This window comes from Aptenodytes forsteri, unplaced genomic scaffold, assembly GCF_000699145.1.
Source record: "Aptenodytes forsteri isolate BGI_AS27 unplaced genomic scaffold, ASM69914v1 Scaffold193, whole genome shotgun sequence".
In the NCBI taxonomy this organism is placed as follows: Eukaryota; Metazoa; Chordata; class Aves; order Sphenisciformes; family Spheniscidae; genus Aptenodytes; species Aptenodytes forsteri.
The window spans coordinates 9658284-9682252 of record NW_008795405.1 but is presented as its reverse complement, the minus strand read 5'-3'; the positions used below and the strand labels follow the sequence as shown (position 1 = coordinate 9682252).

The following is a 23969-nucleotide window of genomic DNA, read 5'->3' as shown; positions in this document are numbered from 1 at the left end:
TATGTACTGAGCATGACGTCACATGGTATGGAATGTTTCTTTGGCCAGTTTGGCTGTGCCCCCTCCCAGCTTCTTGTGCACCTCCAGCCTTCTCAGTCAGTAGAGCATGGGAAGCTGAAAAGTCCTTGACTAGTGTAAGCACTACTTAGCAACAGCTAAAACATCGGTGCGTTATCAACTTTGTTCTCATACTAAATCCAAAACACAGCACTGTAGCAGCTACTAGGAAGAAAATTAACTCTATCCCTGCCGAAACCAGGACAGTGAGATAGGCTTAAATGCTTTAGGGAAACTGATTTGTGCATTAATGTGAATGAGAAGTCTGGGGTTTTTCTTGGTGATTTTGCATCTGAGGGGATAGGGTTGAAAAAGTGTTTTGCAGGTATCTTTAGAGTGAGACTGGTATGTATTGGTCCTTCTTTTTTCTGTCTTAACTATTCCTCTGTATGTAAATACGTTTTAACATATCTTTTGCTCTTCCTGTTCCTTAATGGTTTTAATACTTTTTATTACTTCAGCATTCTTTCTCCATGTTGAAACTGAACTTTCTACCTCCTGGTTTGTACCTTAGTTCCTCACCCATCCCTCTTACCACTGACTTAAGCATCACTGTTTCAAAAATACTGTGCTAACCATTTCTCACCATTTCTACCCATTCACTACTTCTGAGGTTCTAATAGTGTTTTGCTTTCTTCTGCTGCTTCTTTGAAACAGCAAGGGATGAAATGAACCATAGCCTGAAGCTAGTCCATTCCAGTTCAGTGCTTGCTGACTCTACCCTCCAGTTTAGTATAGCGATTCCCAAAATTCTGAGAGTTGTTCCCTGCTATCGATCTGTCTGGAAAATTTCCATTTTCTGAGGTTTGAGGTTGTGCAGCGTTTTGACCACCTGTAAATATGAGGATGCTTTTATAGGTAGCATATTGCTTATTGTGGTAATATTTTATTAGGTTGCTCTAGAAAAAGAATATGTGGTTTGAGTTAAAAGAGAATAAGCAATACACAGTAGGTTAGGAGAGCTGTTTTTCAAATTATATTCAGCTTCTTATCACTGCGAAATTACTCTTTCACACTCTCTATTCAAATATTGTTGCTTGGTTGTGTTATGTCATCTTTCACCCAGGAACTTTTCTGTTTCGTTCTCTACAGCTGAAAAATAAGCCTCTTGATACCTTCTTAACTGTTCCGTTTCAAAGACTTCCTAGCAGCGAATAGTGCCAGCTGAAGTCTGAAAACATATCTAGCATCTCTTCAGTGAACCATTACAGATGTCCTTGAGCTATATAGGTTGAGTGGAACTTCAGTTTTGTAGTGATATGGAGCTTTGAAATATTTGTGCTAACTAGCAGAATATAAATTTATACACAGAAAGTCTTGGGAACATAAGGATTAATTGCACATGATTTCTATGCATCTTTCTGATGCCTTGGGGTTTTCTTTGTTCTTTTCTTTTTCCAGTTGATACAACCTCCTAGAAACAATATTTTGTATTTTTGAGTGCATGTTCCAGGGTATTGATGTTAAGTTATATGTTCATCCTTTCTGCTGGCCTTCCTCAGAATGAACTTGTGCATAGGCTTTTAATTAAAGTCTCTTTCAGAGGTTTTAATAATGTGGAGGGTATATGTTTTGAAAACTCTAGTGAATTGCTAATGTTGCTGTTAGTGATAGGAGTATCAGCTGATTGCTGATATGAGTAGCTCGGACTCCACACAGAATCTTGAATAGAATGGTTTGGCCCACGAAAAGAACAGAGTTTCTGCATATCAAATATCGCATAGCTACCTTCTAAGAGAAGGGAAAAAGTATGTTTTGAAATGTGATTGTTCTGCATATTAACGTTTCCCCACTTGTGTTTATAGAGAGACTCACACCTGATAGATCAGCTGTACTGGAAATACACTTCAATGTGGTTGATAATGTTTCTGGTTCCTTGTGTTGATAACATAAGGATAGGATGTTTCCGAAAATTTGTTACCACAGAGCGTATGTTATGCTCAGCATACCAGTCATGCCCACTTTCTCTTCCCACATCTTAAAAATAAATGTTTTCCAGGAGGTGGAAGTTGAAATTCTCCATTCATCTTCTACACAGTTTACAGAACAAGCAGCTGTACTGAGCTCAGTAGTTTGATCTGCCAAGTTTTTTTGTTTTGTTTTTTGTGGGTTTTTTAATCAATTACCTAGAGGACCAAGTCCTGAAGAAATAGAGGTCTTGAAGAAATACAGTTATGTTTTGGACCCTTGCCTATGCCAGATTTCAAGGCTACCAGTTTGTGATAGTGGCCATTTGAGAAGGTGCTTGTTGCCATCTTCACACAGTGCTGAGGGGGTGTTTGTTTCACTAACTTTTTTTTTATTATTATTTTGGAAGACTTTCAGTGCTTTTCCTATGGTTGGTGTGAATTGAAGTTTCACAGAATTCACCAAATGGTTGATAGATAGTAACAGCTTTATTCTTTCACTAACTGAAGCTTGGGTGCCTGAACAAGTACTCTCTAAGTTAAGATCTCTTGTTCTCACTTAGTCTTGCTTAATTTGTGAACTTAAATTTAAAAAAGGACTGGTTCTGGACCCTGTTAGGCTTTATATTTGACTCCAATCTCCAGTTTAGAGATAAATCTAGCAAAATATGAAACTGTCTCCTAATAAGTTAAACTACTTTGGTATGTGTTGGGTGTAGTTGCTAAACTGATGGAGCTGTCTCTTTAGACGTGAGAAGACAGAGGTTCCTGATGAATCAGATCTTATGCTGCCTTTTACTATAATGCTATGATAAAGCTGTCCAGCCTAGATTCTTTTACATTGATTGCTGCATAGCAAGGTGCTCTGCTAACTTAATCTCAAAGCAACTGAAAGTCAAGAAGTAACTGGCTTCCTAGGAGGCTTAGTATGCTGGACTGAAAATGTGCTTAAACTTTGGGAGTCTAAAGAATGAACAAAACTCTGATCTACTTTGCTGCTACTCTTCCTCTTTGAGTTCTGTGCTTCAGAACCAGTCTGGTCAGGGTCGGTGCAATTGCTTGGGTACTTCTCGTGCAGATACCATGATTCTTGTCTTTGAAGGCATGTTGTTTTGGGGGATTTTTTGTTTGGGACTTTTTTTTCCTTTTTTTAGATAATTACATGTAGTGTTTGTTTAGGAGTGTATTTTAATTGAATCATTTTGTATTGCTCATTTTTAAGATTTATCCTGAAATTACATAATTTCTATTAAAACCAACATAATTATTTTCTATTAAAAGTGACAGAAAAGTCACTAGAATGAACACCACTTATATCAAAATATGAGCATACATGTAGTCAAAGAGATCTGAATATGGGTACATGAATATATATGCGTTTGTGTGTATGTCTAACCTGTACTAACAGGGGAAAAATTCACTGGGTTTTTGTTTTGTTTCTTTATTTTTAAGGGCTCACAGTTTGTCTCCAACAGATCATCTGGCAGCATTTTACTTGGCACTGCAGCTTGCCATATCCAGACAGGTTAGTTGTGTTTTAAAAGTGCAGCCTCACACTGTCATATGATGATTAGAATTTGTATCTGTTGATGGATACAGATGAAGATTTCTTCAATAAAAACCTGGTTTTCCTTGTACATATATGCATATCTATGGAAAAAAAAAACAAAATATTCTCTCTGAACAGCTTCAGTCTTGTACACTTCTCCAGAGTTCTGCCACAATATTTCCAGCTCAAGGATTAGAAATAAGTCACTCAATTTATTTGTTTCAGCATTTATGGTGCTGGATGGAGAGAAAAAAAAAAGTCAGTTTTCACCCTGTTTTTACCTATTACGTGTAATCTCTGCTCAGACTGGTTATCTGGAGGGTGGGACTCTTGAATCTAGTTTTTAATGATCTTGACAGTGCTTAAATCTTGAGTATCTGCTAAGATCCGTGCCTTTTCTGAATATTTGAAGGAGGTTTGGTTATTGTGAACAAAATTACAAAAATGTGTTTAAGAAAACTGGAAAATACTTTAAAGCTGTAAAAGAGATCAGAGCTTGGTCCAACTTGTACAGCTGTTATGTTTAAGGGATTTAGGATTCTATCACATATCACATGAATTTGGATAACGTGGAGCTGCTTTGTATATGTCATGGTAAGCCTTCTCCTGTGTCATGTTTATTTTAGGAAGTAGTTTTGAGCACAGTAGTTTACATACTCTAGGTGACTACTTTTCATTGCTAATGAGTAGCAGAGACATTGGACTATGTCGCATTAGAGTGGAATGGATTGTCACTTTAATAGCACAAAATATTTTTCAGTAGCAGGCTATGACTCTGTACTTCTGAATTCCAAACTTCTCATGTTGCTTAATTAAATTTACTGTTTTTAACACTTAGTGTACTTATTTTGAGCAAAAGCACATGCAGCTGAGGAGATAATGAAATTCCATGTGAAGAAAAGTTACTATTGCAGTCTAGCTGTACATTTTAGTTAATGTATTACAATTAAAATATTTTCAAAATCATGTAGAAATACAACCAATACTTGAAAAAAGAATAGTAAGTGAATATTTTTAAGGGCTGAAGGGAACTGTTTTATTAAAACTTGTATCTTATTTTCCAGGGCTAATATATTATTTAATTTTTACTGTTCACTGTAGAGCATCAGGTCCATTTTAAACTTCTGAGTAGTGTCTTACAGGAGTCTATAGAATTCTACATGGTATCCAGGTGAATATTTTGAAAATTTTATGGACGTGCAATCAAGTAATAGGCAATACTTCTAATAGTGATGCTTTCTTTTTCTGCCTTTTTTTAATCAGATACCAGAAGCTTTGGGTTATGTTCGTCAGGCTCTGCAACTACAAGGAGATGATGCCAACTCTCTTCATCTCCTTGCACTCTTGCTATCAGCCCAGAAACACTATCATGATGCTTTGAATATCATTGATATGGCCTTGAGTGAATATCCAGAAAATTTTATGTGAGTGAATGTCATGTTTGCTTTCTATGCTTTCTCTCATATTTATTTTTCTTAGATTCTCATCTCATTCCTTTCAAGAGGGGGTGGATTTGAAGATTGGTCTTGAGTTTTTTTCCAAGTGTTCCCCCCTGCCCATTTAATGCAAGTCTGCTTTTTATTAAAGGCTTGTTAAATAGTGATTAAGGATTTCATTTTGGAAGGGAGGCTAGAGCTGGATAGTTGATCTTATTTTGTCTTTTTCTACAGACTCTTTGTTTAGATAATTTCTCCCTGTTGCATGCTTTAGAGTATTTTTTTCTGTCTTCTGTTTCTATGCAATATTCTAAGAAGGGTAAACAGGACTTTACTATTAGCTAGGATAGATTTATCCCATCCTACAGATAACTCTATGCATATTGTATGGAATCTATTCTGTAAAATACACCATAACAGAGAATCTCCTGTTTTGCCTGTATAATAACCAGTCATCTGAAGTTTGCTGATGGATAACTAAACAAGTGAACAGGGAAGAAGCACGTTTGGTAGATGTTCTCCTTTTGTTTAAGAAAGAAATCATTCTTTGTGTTTATTCTTCATGTTAAGTATATCTTAAAATACATTTGGATTTTATACTTTTGTAAGGGGTTTTTTTTGTTGTTATTATTTATTTTCTTATGAAAATCTGATGAAACGCTTCACAGCGAAATATCTCAGGGACAGATTCCATTAACTTCCAATGTTCCGTTCCGATGCTTTACCAACAGTCGCTAAGGTTGTAATCCATAGTATTACAAATATCCTAAATGCTTATTTAGACAATTTTTTGAAGTATCAATCAGTATAGTTGTTACTATATCAACATACCAAAAAAATATGATTTCTTTAAGAATTATTAGTTTGAAAATAGGGATTATAGTCTTTTTCCTTCCTGTTCCTTGACATTTCATGCCTCTTTTTGGCTGTCTATATAAGGTACCGTTGCCTTTTTCCTCATAAATCTGACCAGGACCTCTGTTGATATCGCCGCTCCTCAGAACTTCTGTCTCTGGTAGCCAGTTCTGTGCAACTGCTTTTGTGGCCTTTTGCTGTTTCTCACTTCCTGGTTTATCCACACACGTATAACTTGTCTCTGTTCTTACTAGGGGCTTCCACACATGCTTCATGATTTCAGAACTATCTAGCAGTTCCTCTCCCAAACCTGTCTGTGCTTTCCTCAGGTCTGAGGGACCTGTCAGTAAGTCATGGTTTGAGCGGCAATTGAAGTATCAGCTACCTAATTTTATGCCCTGTTATTGTTAAAAACAAATATGTTCAAAGCACCGTGATCTGTCATCTTCTGTCTGTTACTGGTTCATCTTCTGCCACTTAGTGGCGATGTAAATGACAAAGAAGCTGCTGTATCTCTCAGAATATGAATAGTCTAGAAGAAGTATTTCTGAAACTGCAGTTCTCCCTACTGTAATAAGAGAACAAAGGATCGTTCAGTAAAATGTTTAAAATTACTCTTGTGAGCATTCAAAAGGTATTTATGGGTTTTTCAAATATGGTTCACGGCCTTTCTGTACTTGTTTATAATTGCATCTTGTGGTTAAACATGTTGCCTGAGTTGTTTTAAAAAGTACTGATCTTTCTATTAATATAAGTAAGTATATTAATCATATGGGTCATAATGGTGGTTCTAAATTGTTAGTCCTGTTGTATAATACAAACACCGTGGTGATACAGTGTACTATGTTACAACCTACTGGTACAGATCAGGGAATTTGAGAGGAATATCTTGGCAGTAGGAATCGCCATCAGATGTGGCAACAATTGCTGAAGGATCCAAGGTGAAACACAGCTCTGTGTATCTAGACAGTCTTTTAGAGTCTTGTTTTTAGTGCTGTCAGGTTACTTCTGGTTCCCAGAGAAGTCAAGGATATGATTGAGACTCCTTGTGTGCTCTCTGCAATTGATACCGACAGCCATACAGACACATCTGGTCAATAATACAAATTTGGATTGATTCCTTCATGTAACTGGGTTATTTTTGCAAGGATTTATCAGCAAAACCTCAAGTTTACAATCTGTTCTTGTGCACTATATCTGGTGCTCTTGAAATGGCTGACAACATGTATGTGCATATATATATATATATAAGATATACACCACAAATGCTTAGTGTATTGTTGTTTCTGTTTTCTTATTCTGCAACATCTGTAAACAGTACAATCTCACAGTACTTTCTAGCAGACTGGGAAGAGATCCTCTTGTGTTCCTCTAAGGCTTGCTAATTTTTAGATATACTGAAACATTTGATTATTCGCCTATCGTATTTTATTGGCTTTTGTAAACACTTCAAATATCATCATGTTTTATGTTTTATCTTTTGGTTACGTCTGCAATCCCAGTAAGCTAAATAGTACAAGACTTTTCTCGGTGTTCTCTGTATTTCTGTTGGAATGAATCCATTACCTCAGCCTTATGCAAAATGATACTTTGATAGCTTTGCAGCATAATAAATGTCTGTACTTGGAAAATATTAAAGTAACACATAGGGCTTGTGACTTATGTTATTTCTTATTTCTTCTATTGTTATTCTTATCCGCATACCTCTGTATGCTGTAATTGCACTGCTGCACTGAGTGCTGTCCTGCCCTGTTCACAGCTGTATGTTCTTTTTGTTTTGCTTTTCTTTGAGAAGAAAATAAATTTTCAGAAGTTTATAATGCTACATATTTGCATAATGCCAGAGGTTGCAAGGAAGTCATAGAATACACTGTGAGTCACGCTGAGAAGTGGATACTTTCCAGCACTTCTGTTGTAGTCAATTAGTAAATATGTTGCCTGTCAGTTTTTAACCTTTGAAAATCTGATGCATTCCTAGAATTCATGTTCAATATTTGAGGTATATAGCAAGCATACCTTCGTATCTTAAATTAGCATTAACCTTCCTGCACTATAAAGCTAGAATGCTGCTGAACAAACATGGCCAATCAGATAATGATTTTGCCCCATGCGCCTCTAGGTCAGTAAGTAGAAAGAAATTCCTCAGAGCCAAAGACTTGTGTCCCATCATTATCTAAAGGAGCGGAAGGATTGTGAGCAAACATCACATTGTGCTGTTAGCAGCAAGGTACAGCTTTTTCTTTGAATGGAGAGTTGATTGTTCTTCCTTTGTTCATTATATTGGCAGCATAAATACGCAATCTGCTCTAAGACCTTAAGGGGTATAGGAAAAACTATTGGTGAAAATCTAAGAAAGCTCTAAAAGTGAAATAGGTATGTAGTAATGTTTTCCAGAAATAATCAAAATGCAAGATATTTGCTGAATATCTATAGCACTATCATTTCAAACTTTTTGTAAGCTTAAAATGCTAGGTTGTAACCACTCTACTTATAAACAAGTTACCTGTGTTTTTCAGAGCAATACAATCAATCTACTTTTAAATGCTAGCTAACCTCTGAAGCCTCCTGAAATCTGAGAGTGCTTTGATCCAGGGACAAAAAGATTTCTAGACAAAAGATTACTGAACAGATTAAGATTATTGAAAAGATTATGAATACCCTGCTCTGGTGACATGGGTGGGAGTAAGGTGCCAGCACCAAAAAATCTGAATAGTTAATCTCAGTCAGGTCCTACTGCATTTGAATTCATCTAAAGTTACACTGTTTTTTCCCCACCTTTCATTAGAGAACTTGTCCATGTTGTAGGAATGCAAAATTCAGTTCTTCTCCAGCTTGACAGGATTTGAACCCACAGATGATGCAGCTCAGAGTCATAACCATCAAACTATATGGGAGACTGGGTGAGATGATCCATTTCTCCTCTTGAAACAGAAGCAGGGACATGCTGCCCTGAATGCAAAGAGAGTAGGCAGGAAGGAGCCACAATATATCCTAAATCACTAGAGTACTTAACTATGTGGGAGGCTTGAGGTCTTTGCTGCTTGGATTTTCCTTGAATTGTATTTATTTTAATCCAGTGATTGTCTACTCTGAATGTATAAGCAGTCCCAGAGGTGTGCATTACAGTCTGAAGGTGTATTCAGAGATATGATGCAAAGTAATGGTGGTTGTGTTGCATTGGTTCATATTGGGCTTGTATATCTCGTGCAATATATATAGTACAGTTATATGTGCAATTACCTGAGGAGCCTTATTTACAGACTCCTTCCCATGACTCTTTCCTGTCTTTTTATCTGCTTGTTACAAGGAATCTATATCATAGTGGACTTCTGAATGATATGAAATCTTGAAACAACACTTTTTATCTATTTCTACTTCATGGTTAGTCATAAGTAGATTCTCAGTCAAGGGAGACAGAGTTAGGTTTCTTAATGAAATACTTGTGATGTTGTTTTCTTAATCTTAGCTGTTTGGGGTTCCCTTGTTATTTCAAGTGTTGGGGCACTTAAAGACGAGTATAGTGCCTGAAATTAGTGTAATTAGGCAAAATAAATAATAAGTATTAATTGCTATTTTATGCTGAAAATTGAACTGCAATGGATAGCAGCTGACAAGCTTTTAAAGTAGCAGAAGTAGGGAACAGCAGATGGGTTATTTGAGGAGTGCAAGCATGTTATTTTAATGTGAAGTACACTCAAAAAGGAAAGACATATGGTAACAGGTTTGAAGACAACTGAAGACTAAGTTCACAGTTTAAACATTTACATTTGTTGAAGTGTGATGGAAATTTTTTTTCTTCCAAGCATATTTCACAGAAGCATCAGGCCAATATGTCACTCCTCTGAAAACTATTAAATCCTTTCCTTCCTGATCCTCAGGGGCTCTTTTGAGCTACATTAGATTTCCCGGAATCGCAGAGCCTTTTAACATCCCTCTCAGTTCATTGATTAACAAACTTGTTTCCTTCTGGGAGTTGTCTGGGTGGGCATAACAGAAGAGCTGGTTGGTGCGTGCAGTGTATGATGATACATACATTGATGTTTTGTGGGACAGGGGTGTATTTATCAATTAAAGGGAATAGACTACACTATTGTGTTTTCCTAAGGTCGGTTGTAGTTGCGCTACAGTGTGTGGTGCTGGTTAAACTTAAACTTTTTTTTTTCTTGATAAGTAGAGCACTGGGAATTATTTGAGGAAAGGGCAGTAATATATGATTGGACAAGAAATAGTGATCTGCTAGGCTTGCCAAAATCATGTCTTTCAGGTTCTTGTCAAGATTTGACAACGTGCTTTTTCAAATCCATTCCATTTTGATCCTGTCCATCTTGGGAGTTAAATGAATTTGTTCTCAGGAATCATTTTTCTGTAAGTCATGAAAGACAGTATCGGTTGCTTGTGTTTTTTATTTTCCTGCTGGGCTTGTCTTCCCCCCCGCTTTGGTTGTTGTTACGTGCTTTTACAGAATGGCCCATTAAAAAAGACATTGTTGATAGGTAGATATTACTTTATATAACCAATTGGTTATTGGCCTCAGGGTCTTATCCCTGAATTATATTTGCTAGGCTGTAGATTCTTCTTTGAAACTTGATTGAAAGAGTCCCGGTTTGGGTCATGAGGTGGCTGCCGCAGGGTGTTCAAGGCAGGAAAACAAAAAGTTTTCAAGTATAACTAATTTGTTCTGGCTTTAGTCAGAAACTATTGTCATTATAGTTTACAGATTTACATTTTCTTAAGGACATTGAGTTCATAAGATGGAATACAGTATACATAAACTCCACCAAAATTCACAGGACTGACTGCTGCTTTTCCTTGCAAAGAAGCAATGCTACTGCTTTGTGAAAAAATATATGGGGAGTAGTATTTCAAAGGGTGCAGCGTAGGCCATCCAATGCACACCAAAGATACCTACTCATGGTTCCCACAAAATTGTGTTATTTTGGAGCTTGAAGGGCTGTTTTTGTTGCATCTTTTGCTTGTTTGAGAGTCAGGCTTCAAATAGCAATCTGAACTGCCTATTTTCACTTCATCTACGTTTCTATATATGGGCTTCCCACTACTGGGGATCTGTGCAACCAAAGTTGGAGGAGATTACCCTTATGATTAATATTGGCACTATAGAAATCTGTCACTTTTCCTGAATCACTTGGAACAGGTTTCACATCTTTTGGGTATGTTTGGTGATTGATTGGGAAACAGTTTAGGAGACTTTTTTTATTAAGTTAAATGATTTTCTGGAGTTCTTACAAAAACTAGAGTTGGTTGCTTGACCTCCTGTTGCCAGTGTTGGGCATCCAGTGATTCAGTCAATTGGATTTCCTGAAGGAACTGGATTGATAGGAGCAGCTGAAAAAAAACCCTAAGTAGACATTGCTTATAGTTGTGTTCGGTAACCTCTTCTCATTAATTGTGTCTTGTTAGCTTGCAAATGCAGCTTGGATAATTGAGACTCATTCCTGGCTGTTGACACTTTGAACAAAAATGAGAAGCAGATATGATTAATTGGGAAAGAAGAAACTGGCTTCAGGATAAGGCGAGACAAATTGATTGGGTAACAATGTCACAGGAATTCAAAAGAAATCACCAGGAAATAAGATTAATTTGTTCAGTCATCCAAAAAGTTATTTCAAGGTACTTACAAATGATGATTTTTCATGTTTCGTAATGAGTGATTTATATTTATATCTTTCCTGATAATAAAACTTTCCTTGAATACACAAAATGGAGTAGACTGACTGTGCAAGGGTTCATTTTGCAATTGCAGCAGACACCTCTATGAATTTCTTTTTGTACTTTGATTATCATGGTGATAGAAGTGATGCACCTAAAATCACTGAATGTGTAGGTAAATCCTTTATAAAACTATACGTATGTCATATTCTATTTAGTTTCATGTTGTTATTCTCCTTGTAGGTTAAATTTTTGCAGTTCTGTCATTTTGTGTTTTGATGATCATGCAGATGGTTTGGAGTTGACTAACGTGAAGCTGTAAGCTTTCTACAGCAAGCATTAAAGGGACAGCTGTCAAAACTGGATGCTCAAATTAACAGAGTTTGAAGCCAAGAAGATAAATTTTTAAAACTCCTGACCTTCTATATATCAGAAGTTGCCAAATTTGCTATAGTTTTTCTATTAATATAGATTTAGCTAAAGCATACCTTCCAGAGGACGTCCGATCTTGATAAGAACACATCAAAAACTGGAGAAACCATTGCAGCATGTGGTAGCTTGTTGTAGTGTTTCAGCTGCACTCTTCATTAAGACTGTATTTTTGTTCTTGAGTTGATCCCGTATTTGTTTCCAGTCATTGGTTTTTATATCGTTCTTTACTAAGCACTCTGTAATACGGGTGACTTCATACTCTGATGGTAGCTTCTGTAGTCAGGTCACCTCCAAATGTCCTTTCTGATAAGAACGTCACCGTACTTGCTGACAGTAGGGCACGTTCTCTAGCCTTTAAGTTATCTGTTGCGCTGTTGAACTGTAGCCAGTTTTCATCACATGTAAACAAGAACTGCACAAAATATTTCAGTATCGTTTATCACTGCTTTATACAGAGACTCACCTGCATCGTGTCTGTTAGAAAGGATTGTGTTAATTATTTTGAGCGTAATTGCTTCGTTGGGGGCTTATATTCAATTACCTGTTTGCTGGCATTCTTATTTGCTTCTTGGTCAGTTATTTCTATGATTCATTTCCACGCTAGAGTGCAAAGGCTGTATTTGTTCCTATAGCTATATGCTGGGTTTTTAAAAAGAAATCCAGCTTAAGAGCTATTAAGCCATGCTGCTGAACAAATTGTTTGGAAAGCTTCCTACTGTGCTGTTATAAGGATCTTTTCATTAAGAGAGTATATTACACATAAATTAGAGTCCTGTTGGATTCAAGTGGAATTCCCAAGTGAAGGGTCTTAAAGCAGTCAGCCCTACCTCCTCCTTTTAAAAGAAGCTACAAACTTGCAGACAGTAAACTGTTGTCAGATTCTGCAGTGTGAATGAAGTAAACGCTGGGAACTCTAGGATTTCCTTTTAATTTTAACCTTTTTCTTCTAAACCATTTATTTATGAGTAACTACAAGACTCTCAGAAGGGCACTTGCTGATAGTACATACTGACTAAGAGAAACTGAATTTGCGAAGGTTTTTTATATTTTTCAAGCCCTGAACAATGTAAATAATTTCTATAGTAAGAGAAGAATAATTAAGTTTACTCCCAATCCTAACTGAAAATAGAGCATTCTGTTCAGTTTTTATCAGGATATGGGGGTATGGACCCTTCAGAAGAAGTAGTCTAGTGGAATTAAAAGTTTGCTGTAGAAGGTTTCTTAGTCTGAGGGACTTCAGGGAGATTCCTGATTACTGCTGCATTGAGTGACACTGCTCTAGCAGGCAGATCTGGTGGAAGAATGATAGATAGCATGTCATATTGCCAGATTTGAAGAAAGAATTGGGGAATGAAAGGCAGGACTCTTCCATGCAGTAGCGTGTGGAATACAGATATCCAGCTATGGCTGATCCAAGCTGGTGTGCTCATACGGTGCACAGCAACTTGTGAAAACTGCTTACTTGATCCCAAAAGCAAAGCAGCTGGTTTTAAAATGACACCCAAGGCGAGCAGTACCTGTTCACTGAAAGAACTAAGAGTTCTCAATACTAATAGTGTTACTTGTCACATAGCAGAGCTTGGTCTCCACTACTTTGAATTTTTGCTTCATTCTACAGGATAGAAATATCCTTAAAAACTTAAGCCAGTATTGGACAAATTAACTCCTCTTGATCTCCTGACATTATAAGAGTGTTGCTGTGGAAGGGGATTGGTGGTTGTAGCATCTGGGTCTTTTATTTCAAAAAGTGAAACAGGCTGGCTGAGAAGAAGGAGGCATAATTAAGACAGTGATTTTGTTTTGGAGATTCACAAGTTCTTAACTATGCTACAAATTACACTGACTGGCTGGTAGGCAAAGCTTCAGATCATGATTTAATAGATAGTTTGTACTGATTAGGAAATAGAGTACTAGCAAGAACCTTGGAAGTCACAAGGCTCCATTATTACAGTTGTCCTATCTGTAATACTTTTCATGAACTTATCAACTGTATTTTAAGAACAGTTAGGTTATTTGCTCCACCTCTTCTGCAGCCTATCCAAAACAAACTGTGAGGAAGCAGTCTCTTCTACAATTTCATTTATAATCTTGAGACCTAATTTCCACCCTTAATGTTTTAATAGTCTGTATGGTCTTTATATATGCTAATTTTTGTGGAAACATTATTCTCTAGATAAATTATTCTTTTCCCTTCATGGTGCTTGTCTCATCTGTATTTATAGATAGAATTTGTAACTCTTCTTGGCTTTTTTTTGCTAGACTGACTAAATGAAGTATTTTTCATACTCTGCAGTCTCCAGTCAGCTGATGACCCTCGCAGCCTTTCTCTGCAGCTGCTCCAATTTGAAATTTCTCATGTGTGTGTTTTTTAACTGTTAGAATTATGTATAACATTCCAGACGTGGTCTCACGGGGGTATTGTACAATGGCACTGTCTCTTTCTCTTTCTGCTCCAACAAGTACATTCCAGAATTGCATCTGCCCTCTTTACAGCTGTCTCACCTTGATGAACCTGGCTGTTAGGCAGCTCTAGTTTGGAGTAAGTGTTACACAGGTTGTTTGGTACAATCTGTTTATTAAACTTGAACTATAACCCATTTTTCCATTAACAATGTTATCTAATACTTCTTTCATTTTTTGTATGCTATTTTTATATAAATTTTTGCATGTTATTAAGATTTTTATATATTCACCTGTGCCTTCCCTCTTGAAAAAAACATTGACAATATAGTTGCTGTTCCCCCATCATTAGAGAAGTGATATTTTCTTTAAAGTTTTTACTCTAGAATGACAATCTTATGTGTCACTGTTTCCATAATTCTGAGAAATTGATTATTTTTGACTGTATTAATTTTAATAATTTTTAAAGTGTTCCAGTTCTCCATTTGTCATTGTTTTCATATCTGAGACAACATAGATAAGGATTATGGTGGAGGTTGGGGCTTCATTCCTGAATATCCTTAATCTTCATCCCGTTGTCCCCGTTTTTAGTATACACATTTTCTTTTTTTTCCTACTTAGGTACAAAAAAGCCTTTAAAGACTGTAACTTTTTTGTATAATAACCTGTTCAGGTATAGTTTAGCTTTACTTTTTACTATGTACCTAAGATGCAGCTTTCTGTGCTGATTTTTCTTTCTCTTCTCTCCCCTCTGTCCCCTGCTATTCTTGATAGGATCTCTGCATGTTTCTGATGTCTTACTTGCACAATGTTATCAATGATTGGCTTGTCGAACATTGTTTTACCCCTTCAACTTGAGATGTGGCTCCTTAAATGTTTTAGCATCTTTGTGTTAAATGCCAGGCTTCTGCTGTATCGTGGATGTCTTTGCCAACATTCGCTATCAAATTATTTGGGTGTATGCCGCTGAAATTCAAAGACCTAGTTATAAACCCGTTTGGGATTTTTCATTCTTTATTTAAATAAAAATCCAGTAATATATGAATTAGGTTATGAGCAGCTGTTTTATAATGTCCTCATTAGTTAGTGAGAACAGTCTTGAAGTAATGGAGTCATTTGCTGCTTCAGTAGCTATTTCATAAATCTATCAGCTATTAGTTCCAAGAATAACTAAGCCCTTCCACGTGAGAGTTTGATTTGTTCTCCATTTTGTGCCTGGGTAATTAGTCTCCTAAAATGATACAATTCACTTTATTTTTATCTAACGTTAAAAATCTGCATCCATATCAAACACTGATGCTGGAACAAATGCCCCATTAGTCTAATGTCTTTAACAGAACCTGTTTTTACCTACTTCCCTTCCCCAGACAATTTGACCCAAACAGATTTCTGTTCTTGTTATCTGTTATATTTATTCCAGTTTGACACGTTGCTGACACATATTGTTCTGCTCTTCATTTCTATTTTGAATATTGTCTATTCCTCGGTAGTTGCATTCTTAGTCATGAGTGCTGTCCCACCATGCTGTGGTTACTCTGTCATATTTGTTCTGCACTGTGTGCCAGTAGTTTAAACCACTGACTCTTACAAACAGACACAAACAGATAATTCATGATACTCATAAAATGTACAGCTTGATTTTCATCATCCTATCTCTTGGTAGTTTTTATCCATTCTTCACCATTTTTAATAGCGTATTAAAAACAGGTGTGAAAATGTCCCTGTAAAGTTTAAAATTCTCTGTGTCAGTAGTGCAGGCTGTATTCCAGAAGAGTTGTTTCCACAGATGCTTGAAGCTGAACTTTCAGACAATCCTTTTTCAGATCATCTACCTCATGGTTTCTAAAACCTTCCTGATAATACTTGTCCCTGAGCTGCTTGTTTATCTTGTTATGAACTTGTACCTCCAGCCATATTTCAGGGGAACTTGGAAGAATTAAGTTAATTTGGGAGACCTGTTTGTCACATGGTGTTCCTCCTGCCTGTTGCCTCCTTCCTTTTTCTTCCCTTCCTTACCCCATTTGTTAAGTAAACATTTAGTTGGCAGGTTTTCATTTTGTTATTAACACCCCATCTCAGTTTTCTGAAGTGTCTTAGTTATTTTATGATTTGTAGTCAAAATATTTCTTGGACCCAGGGAAACTGCTCTGTGTGGCTTTGTAAATGCAACCTTTTCTATTCAAAAGATTATTTTTGGTTTAGTGTGGATAATCCCACACCAGTGTATTTTTTTTTCCCCATTAGATACAATTGCCTAGCCTTTCTTTATTAGAATTATGAATATTTTTCCATCATACTTTGTTTATTGTTTGTATTTTGGGAAACGTGCAACCATCCAGTCCCCTTGATTGCCGTAATGCATAAAAAACAGGGATGATGTTGCATGTGTACCAAGTGCATCCAAAAGCATCAAACTCTGATGTGTTGCTTTAATTCTTACAAATATATTTGTCTTCGGCTATCTTGCCCTCAAATCCTGCACTAGTAGTCCAGGTTCTTACGTTTTTGTTGCACAGACTCCTGCTATTTTGTACACGTGTTTAAGTCATTTCTTAATAATCAAATCCCCTCTCTATCTCCTGCTCAATTTTTCTTTTAGCTCTTGCGTGATGAATCTTAGTGATTTACTGACCCTGTGCCTTCTCTCTGCTACAGAATTCCTGAAAGTCTTAAATGCTTGAAGGCTGTTAATGTAAATTCAGTCTATCTGTAAACCGTACATAGTAAGGTATATGTTACGATTGTCTTCCTTCTAGAATGACTTGTAAATTCAGTGCTTCTGAATTTATTATGTTCCATAACTTTTGTAAGGTGTTCTATGATCACAAATTTTAAAAAATTGAACTTCTATAGGCTCTTCAAACTGTAAAAAGTACTCTCTTCTTTTTACATACAGAGAAAAAGGAAAGGGATTGTATGAGGTAGATTCCTGTGGGTTTGGGTTTGGGTTTTGATGCCTGGGTCTTGTTGTTTGGGCAGGGAGTGTGTGTGCGCACGTGTTAAGGGTAGAACAGATGTAGTAGTGTGAGTGGAGGAGGATGTTGTTTGCCATTTTTCCTTGAGTAAAATGATGGACAGACCTGGACATTTTTTCTTCCAGTGATACAGTCACAGTTAAACAAATATCTAGAGAGGACTGTTCTGCCAAATGAAATATGACTTTAAATTATCTATATAGTTCCCTGTATACTCAAATCCGATTTACTGGTAGGAAGAAAGCTAAACTAGTGTAACTTGATTCTGTTCTGCATTCCTACAAGACATCAGATGAGACTCCATATGATCTTATTTACCTTGCTTATCCACAGGTGCTCATTCTCCTAAACTAACTCAGCGACCTGCCTTTCATTTCCTCCTCAGTCCCACCAACACACATATTGTACAGTTAAGGTAGCGTGATTCATTTTTAGATTTACATGCTGGGTAGTTTCTGCAAAGGACGTTCAGTGCAACACTGAAGCTTTAGCTACTGTAACTTGCTGAGGCAGTTGATGTCATTTCTTATTCTTGAGAAAACCCTCTGGCAGTTTGCAGTTACTGTTAGCAGCCTCGAAGTTTGTATTTGGGATAAGAAAGTTCTGAGCTTTCACACATGCCCACCCTCTACACCCTTCTCAGTCTTCCCACGCAAACCATATGACCAATCATATAAATTTTTCACTTAGGATGATTAAGGTTGCACTGGAATAAAATGCCAGAGTACACCTGGGTTTAAAAACAGAAAGTAGGCTAACAGTTTTATATGCATCCTCTCCTCCTGCTTTGTGCTCTTTCATCTTGCAATTTACTAAAAATTGCTTTTAAATTAGTGTTTTTTCCAGCGTATTACCTGTTCCCAGATGCTGTGACTCCTATAAATGTGCATACCAATTGACTAGTTCCTTTATTGTCGCATTGCATTTATATTCTTTAATTATCCAGGAAGGTGTCTAAGTTAATCTCTGTGGAGAACCTTCTGCTGATACAGGGAATGTAAAAGGAATATGCAGTCGTCATCTTATGAGGCTATGCACTTTATTTGTCCTGCTGCAGTTAGAAACATCAACTTTGAAATCAGAATTAATTTATAGTGGCTTCCATCAAACATGTTTACTTCCGTTATGAGTAGTTTGCTGCATATTTGATGAATTATGTGCTTTCTTCAGGTTGTCACTTGTAAATGTTCAAAATGTTCAAAATTCAAGCCAAACACCAATTTTAGTGCCTGCTGATGGCAACATAATGTAGAGTGGAGCTACATTTTCTTGTTGACCTTACCAATGCTGACTTCCTCCCATGAATCTATCTGGTCTAGTGGTATCTTTTTCAGTATAGCCTCTTCCATTTCCTATAATAAAAGTTGATATTATAGGGAAGTAACTTGCATCAGTACTGAGTTGTTTTCTTCCGTGAGTTATATGTTAGATAACTATCATCTGAGCCAGTTAATGGAAAATACTTTCCTTTCTCATAAAAGTAGTAAAGATTTTCTTTAGTGAAGATGTCTCTCTTGTCTTCAACAAATGAAGTACTGTTTTTAGTGGTCCTGCAATTTCACTAAGCTATATTATCTTGCTTAACTTTAAAAAAAAAAATTTAAAAATCCTGTCAACTATTGTTTCTGTCCAGTTGAAAAGGCCATCTTATAAAAAGCACTGTTACTTTGATGACGTTAGATATTTTACTTTATTGTAATTACTTCCTGAAACAATTACTTAAATTAACACTGTCTCCAGTTTGGTGTGATGTTGGCTGTCTTTAAAAATGTTTTGCTTGAATTGGAATCTCTTTTATTTCTCTTCTAATTTCCTTTCCCTTTTCACTAGATTACTGTTTACAAAAGTCAAATTGGAGTCCCTGTGCAGAGGCCCAGATGAAGCACTCCTTACCTGTAAACACATGCTCCAGATTTGGAAATCCTGCTACAATCTCACTAACCCAAGGTAAGATGCTGTAGAATTCTAGGCTGCTTGATACCTTTCTCATTAGCCTTTCAGGGCAGTATTAGGTCAGCGGTCCTGCTTTTACGTGGTCTGGTATTTCGTATGAACAAACTAATCCTCTGGGAATCTGGAGACTGAAGTGCAATGATACCAGTTGATGGACATGCAGAAACTACCCCGAGTTCTGTGAAGTAAGGTACGCCAAAGCTAATAAACTCTGCAGTGATGAGGACTGATTACAGAGATTGGGTAACTCTGCCATTCTCCTTGATGGGGCTCAATGTACTGGTATTGTCTTGATTTTTTCCCCAATCTGGGTTATAGAGCCTTTTATATTGGCTGGTGGAGATATTGCTGCAGTGGAAATTTAGTTCAAGGACTTTCACTAAATAAAATGAAGGAGGACTAGATGTTAATTAAGACTATAGAAACGTCACAGGTCACATGGATAAATATGAGGGGCTTGCAAAGTCAGCATGGCTTTTTTTTAAAGGGAGGTCTCGCTTAGGAACCTATTTAGGTTCTTCAGAGGCATTGGCAAGTATTTGGATAAGTTGATATAGTCCTATTTGGGTTTCCAAAATGCTTCTGTGAAGGTCCTTTGCCATATATATTTAGATAAGCTGTGAAATAAACAGGAAGGCCACTTTGTGGAAATCCACACTGGTACTATTCAACACATTTATCAAGTACCTGGAGAAGAGGACAGGCAGAATTTCTTGCTATCTGGTTGTTTGAAGGGTTGACAGTTTCTGGAGAAGAGATGCTGCAGCAGAAGAGCTTTGTACCAGGTGGCATCAGATACCTGTATAGCAGTATGATGAACATCATCTGTTCAGTTTTTGCTCTTACTTTGTTTGATCTGTTATGTAAACACATGCATCTCTTTAAGAAGATTGAGAGAGTTGACCTAATGGCCAAAGGGGGAAAATTGCTTCCCTCTTCAGCGAGCTAGTGAGCAGTTCAGAGCAGGAAAATTTGGAGGGTGTGGCAGGAGAAGATGGGGAAGGGACCCGAATCAGGCACAGTGCATTGGGAGAGACTTTGATACTGCGCTGTGGAGCAGGGAGCAGGACTCAGGAGTTATAGAAAGCAAGTGTGTCAGCAACCAGAAAGGTTTGAGCTGAATTGTTTTCAACTCAAAGTCACTGAATAGCAGCAGGGACCTGGGAGAGAATTTCTCTTCTAACTTAGTGGGTGGTGGTTTATTTTAGTTGGCTGGTTGTGTGTGTGGGGAGGGGGGGTTAAGAGTTTATTGTCAGAATGCTGTGCTGTGCAGAATAGTTACAATTTCTATGTAAGCTTAATTTCAGTGAGGCTTTGCATGTACTCCAGCACAACTTTTCACTTTCCATCTCTGCTGTTACCTCCTTTACACAGATCAGGGCTCTAATCATGGCTTGTCATTACGTGTTGTTGTTGTTGTGCTAAGACCTTAGTAGGTCTTATGCCATGTTAAATACACGTTAAGTAATGCTTCCTTCAGACATCAGCAGTGACTGAAAACTTACTCTTGGCTGTGTCAGCTTCAAACAGCAATGTTTGCTAACTCTCATGTCACTGTTCTACGTCAAGAATATCTAAGTGGAAAAATTAACGAGGACTACTTCACATCTGATAGTTTTTACTGCTTTTCTGTCTTGACATTTAAAGCTTTTCTTGAAGTTCTGGTTTATGGTAACAAATGAAAATCAAATTAGGAATGGAATGGATAGGAGCTGTGAATAAGTGTCATGATGGAAGGAGACAGGTTTCACGAATCACACATTGAGTTATGTCAAACAGTGAATACGGATACCAAGCTGTAACCTTTCTTTGGATGGTCTGTGTGAAATTTAAGGGCTGAATACCTTCATATTGTATCACGGTGATCCAGATCTGTCTGACTGGGATAACAACTATCACTCAAACCTGAAATGTGACTGGGAAGTTCTATTCATGCAACTGCACTCCAGATGTAGCGAAGAATGATGATGTAGCCTTGTTGTGAAAACTTATATTTTCCAACCTCTGTAATTTTAACACACACTTCATTTTGTTGAAAAGCACCGTTTGAAAATTATGTCTCCCACTGGAAATAATTGAAGCTTTTTTTAACAGTTCTTTAAGCCAATAATAAAAGGTCTTTTAATCATTTGAAACCTTTTTAGAATGTTGTTTTTCAAAGATCTAAGTATCCTTTATGCTTATTTGAAACATCTTTTTCTATTCCGATTTGGACTGAAAACTAATTTTGATGTATCATTTTCCCAATGAGATAAGAACTCACTTTTTTGATAAGCTGTGTTTTATGTTAAACATTTCTTCTTGCAATTAATCAGATTTTATGGAGTAAAATTAGGTTCAGTGTCCTCAATAATCTTTTAATAATGAAAATAAATTACGTATAACTAGATGTACCACACAAAGTAAGGGCTAAAGGCAACACTGTGACTTACCTTTGTTCAGCTCATTTAGAACAATTTTCTTTTGTCTTTAATTGGCATACAAACATTTTCCTCATGAGATGGTTAATATGAATTTAAAGCTTATTTTGTGGTGCAAGGCTTGGAAGGTTTAAATGTTTATCTTCAGCCTGCTGCTTGAAGTTCATTAGAAAATAGTTCAATTCTTTTCCAGTTCTTAGTTTGCATTAGGAAAACAGAACAAACCACAATGCCAGTGCTGTGCTTAGAAGATACTTATGCTAAGCCTGGCTTTCCTTGTCAGCAACATTTGGCATGCTAGTGCTTGTGGATTGAGGAAGTAATTAATACAGCAGTTACCAGAAAATATGCACCAACTGATGTAACAACTATAGCTGATAGTGTGTGTCCCAGAAAGTTCCCTTCTGTTTCCTCTGGATTTCTATAATGGCATCATTTTGTAAGGAAATTAGTCATGCAATAATGTTAGGGTAATGCAAAATTTTCTGTATACCATTTTAGTAACAGCTGTACAAAGAGAAGAAGCTTTTTCACTCGTTTTTGGAACGTGCAACTATAAAGAGTTGCTGAAAGGCTTCTTGCCCTTCTCTCAGTTCAAATTCAGGAGGAGGGGATTTTAAATTGAAGGCAAATGGAAAGATGTACTGAATTCCAGTCTTGCAGTTTAGATTAAAGTCTCTCAGGCTTTACTTTAAGCTAGGAATTTTGTGGAGTTTTTCCTCTTCGGTGAGAATCAGTCAAACGTTTGCAACTCTGCTAAGTTGGGCTAACAGCCCAATTGCTTTAAAGCTTAATTATTTTTAAGTTTGTGGGGTGCTTTTTTTTTAAATGAGGTTTTTAAAAAAGTATTAATTGATAGTGAATAGTACCAGACTTACAATCCTAAAAATGAAATTACTGTATTAACCATAGAATGTTAAAGAAGGAGTGCCCATATGTGGTTCCTCACACTTTTCTGTCAGTGTGTCTCAGTACTCTCCTTATTTTAAGGAGAAGGAGCACTTAGTTCTTCAGTCCCTGTTCTTCCGCTGAATCTTTAATAGTAGTTCTAGGAGCAACTAGTTTTCCAGCAAGTATATCAACAAGAAGCCTGAGGGACAGATACTGAGTTACAACTAAAGTAGAAATTAAGTGCATTTGTCCACAGGAGCAATCAGTGAAAACCACTGCTACTGCCTAGGCTCCTGAGGTGTTGGAAGTGTTCAAAATGTTCCTGCTGCACTATTAGGATCAAATTCAACATTAGGCAGTTAATATGTGTGTGTATTAAAAAAAAACAGCCACCCAAACCCAAAAACTCTAGAGAGAAAAGTAATGCCTTTTTATGCGAAATGTAGTTATGGCATCTTTATAACACCTTTACCTAAAATTAGATGCCCTGAGTTTAGTGTTTCTCTTCAGTCTGGGAAAAGTGTGGATTTTCAAACTTACATCTGCCATCTCAGCTTACTGTGAGAGCTATACCTCATATTATATAAAAGTTTAAGGTACAATAAATCCATTCTGTAAAGCTGTTAACTATGAATCAAGTTAAAAGCCTGTATTCCCTTTGTGGCTGTATTAATTATGAAAACGGAATTGCTGAAGTAAATATGGATTTAGTTTTGCTCAGCTTAATTCTGTTTTAATGCAGCTGGCTTAATGCACTGTGAGTGGTTACTGGTGCTTGGTACTAAATTTGTTCATAGCAAGAACTTTTATAGCAAGAACCTTTGTGGGAGGAGGGCAGCATTCAACTTGTACCTCAGTATATAATTTTATATTTTAATAGCTTACAATTTCTATGCTTCATTACAGTGATTCCGGACGTGGGAGCAGCCTGTTAGACAGAGCTATTGCTGATAGACGACAGCTTAATACAATTACATTACCAGATTTCAGTGATCCTGAAACAGGTAAGAACTGCATTTGAACAATAAAATAGGTAAAATGGTCTGGCCATAGCTAGATTTTGCATTAGTTTTTTTGTTTTATTTTGCAAAATGAAATCATATTTTCATTGTTGTCATATAAGTGGAAATAGACATTGTGCAATATAAGATTTTTTTCTTTTCTATTTACGAAGTACTTGCTGACCATGTTCTCTGTAAATTAAAATATCGATAGTATGGATCTTGCAGAGCTTAGTGGTATTTTCTTACGTAAGGGCTAAAAATTAGTATGCTGAACTAGCGTATTTGACTAAGTCCTGTGCTTTTCTGTCCATTTGGTATTTGCACATATTTTCTTTTTAAAAGGTAAATCAGAAACATTTCAGAAAACTTTTAATCTCAAAAAACCTGAAGACATCATTGCTAATTAAATTCATTAAAATCTCT

The 23969-nt window shown here is 36.7% G+C and overlaps 1 protein-coding gene across 3 annotated transcripts in view; it reads left to right on the top strand.

Moving 5' to 3' along the window:
• Positions 1 to 23969, top strand: part of TTC7B (tetratricopeptide repeat domain 7B) — a 130627-nt gene that overhangs the window by 53924 nt on the left and 52734 nt on the right. For all 3 annotated transcript variants that reach the window (XM_009280774.2, XM_009280775.2, XM_019472515.1), the window contains exons 13-16: positions 3417 to 3489; positions 4777 to 4937; positions 19109 to 19225; positions 23449 to 23546. In XM_009280774.2, coding sequence (XP_009279049.2) covers positions 3417 to 3489; positions 4777 to 4937; positions 19109 to 19225; positions 23449 to 23546 — 449 coding nt within the window. The remainder of the gene's footprint in view (positions 1 to 3416; positions 3490 to 4776; positions 4938 to 19108; positions 19226 to 23448; positions 23547 to 23969) is intronic.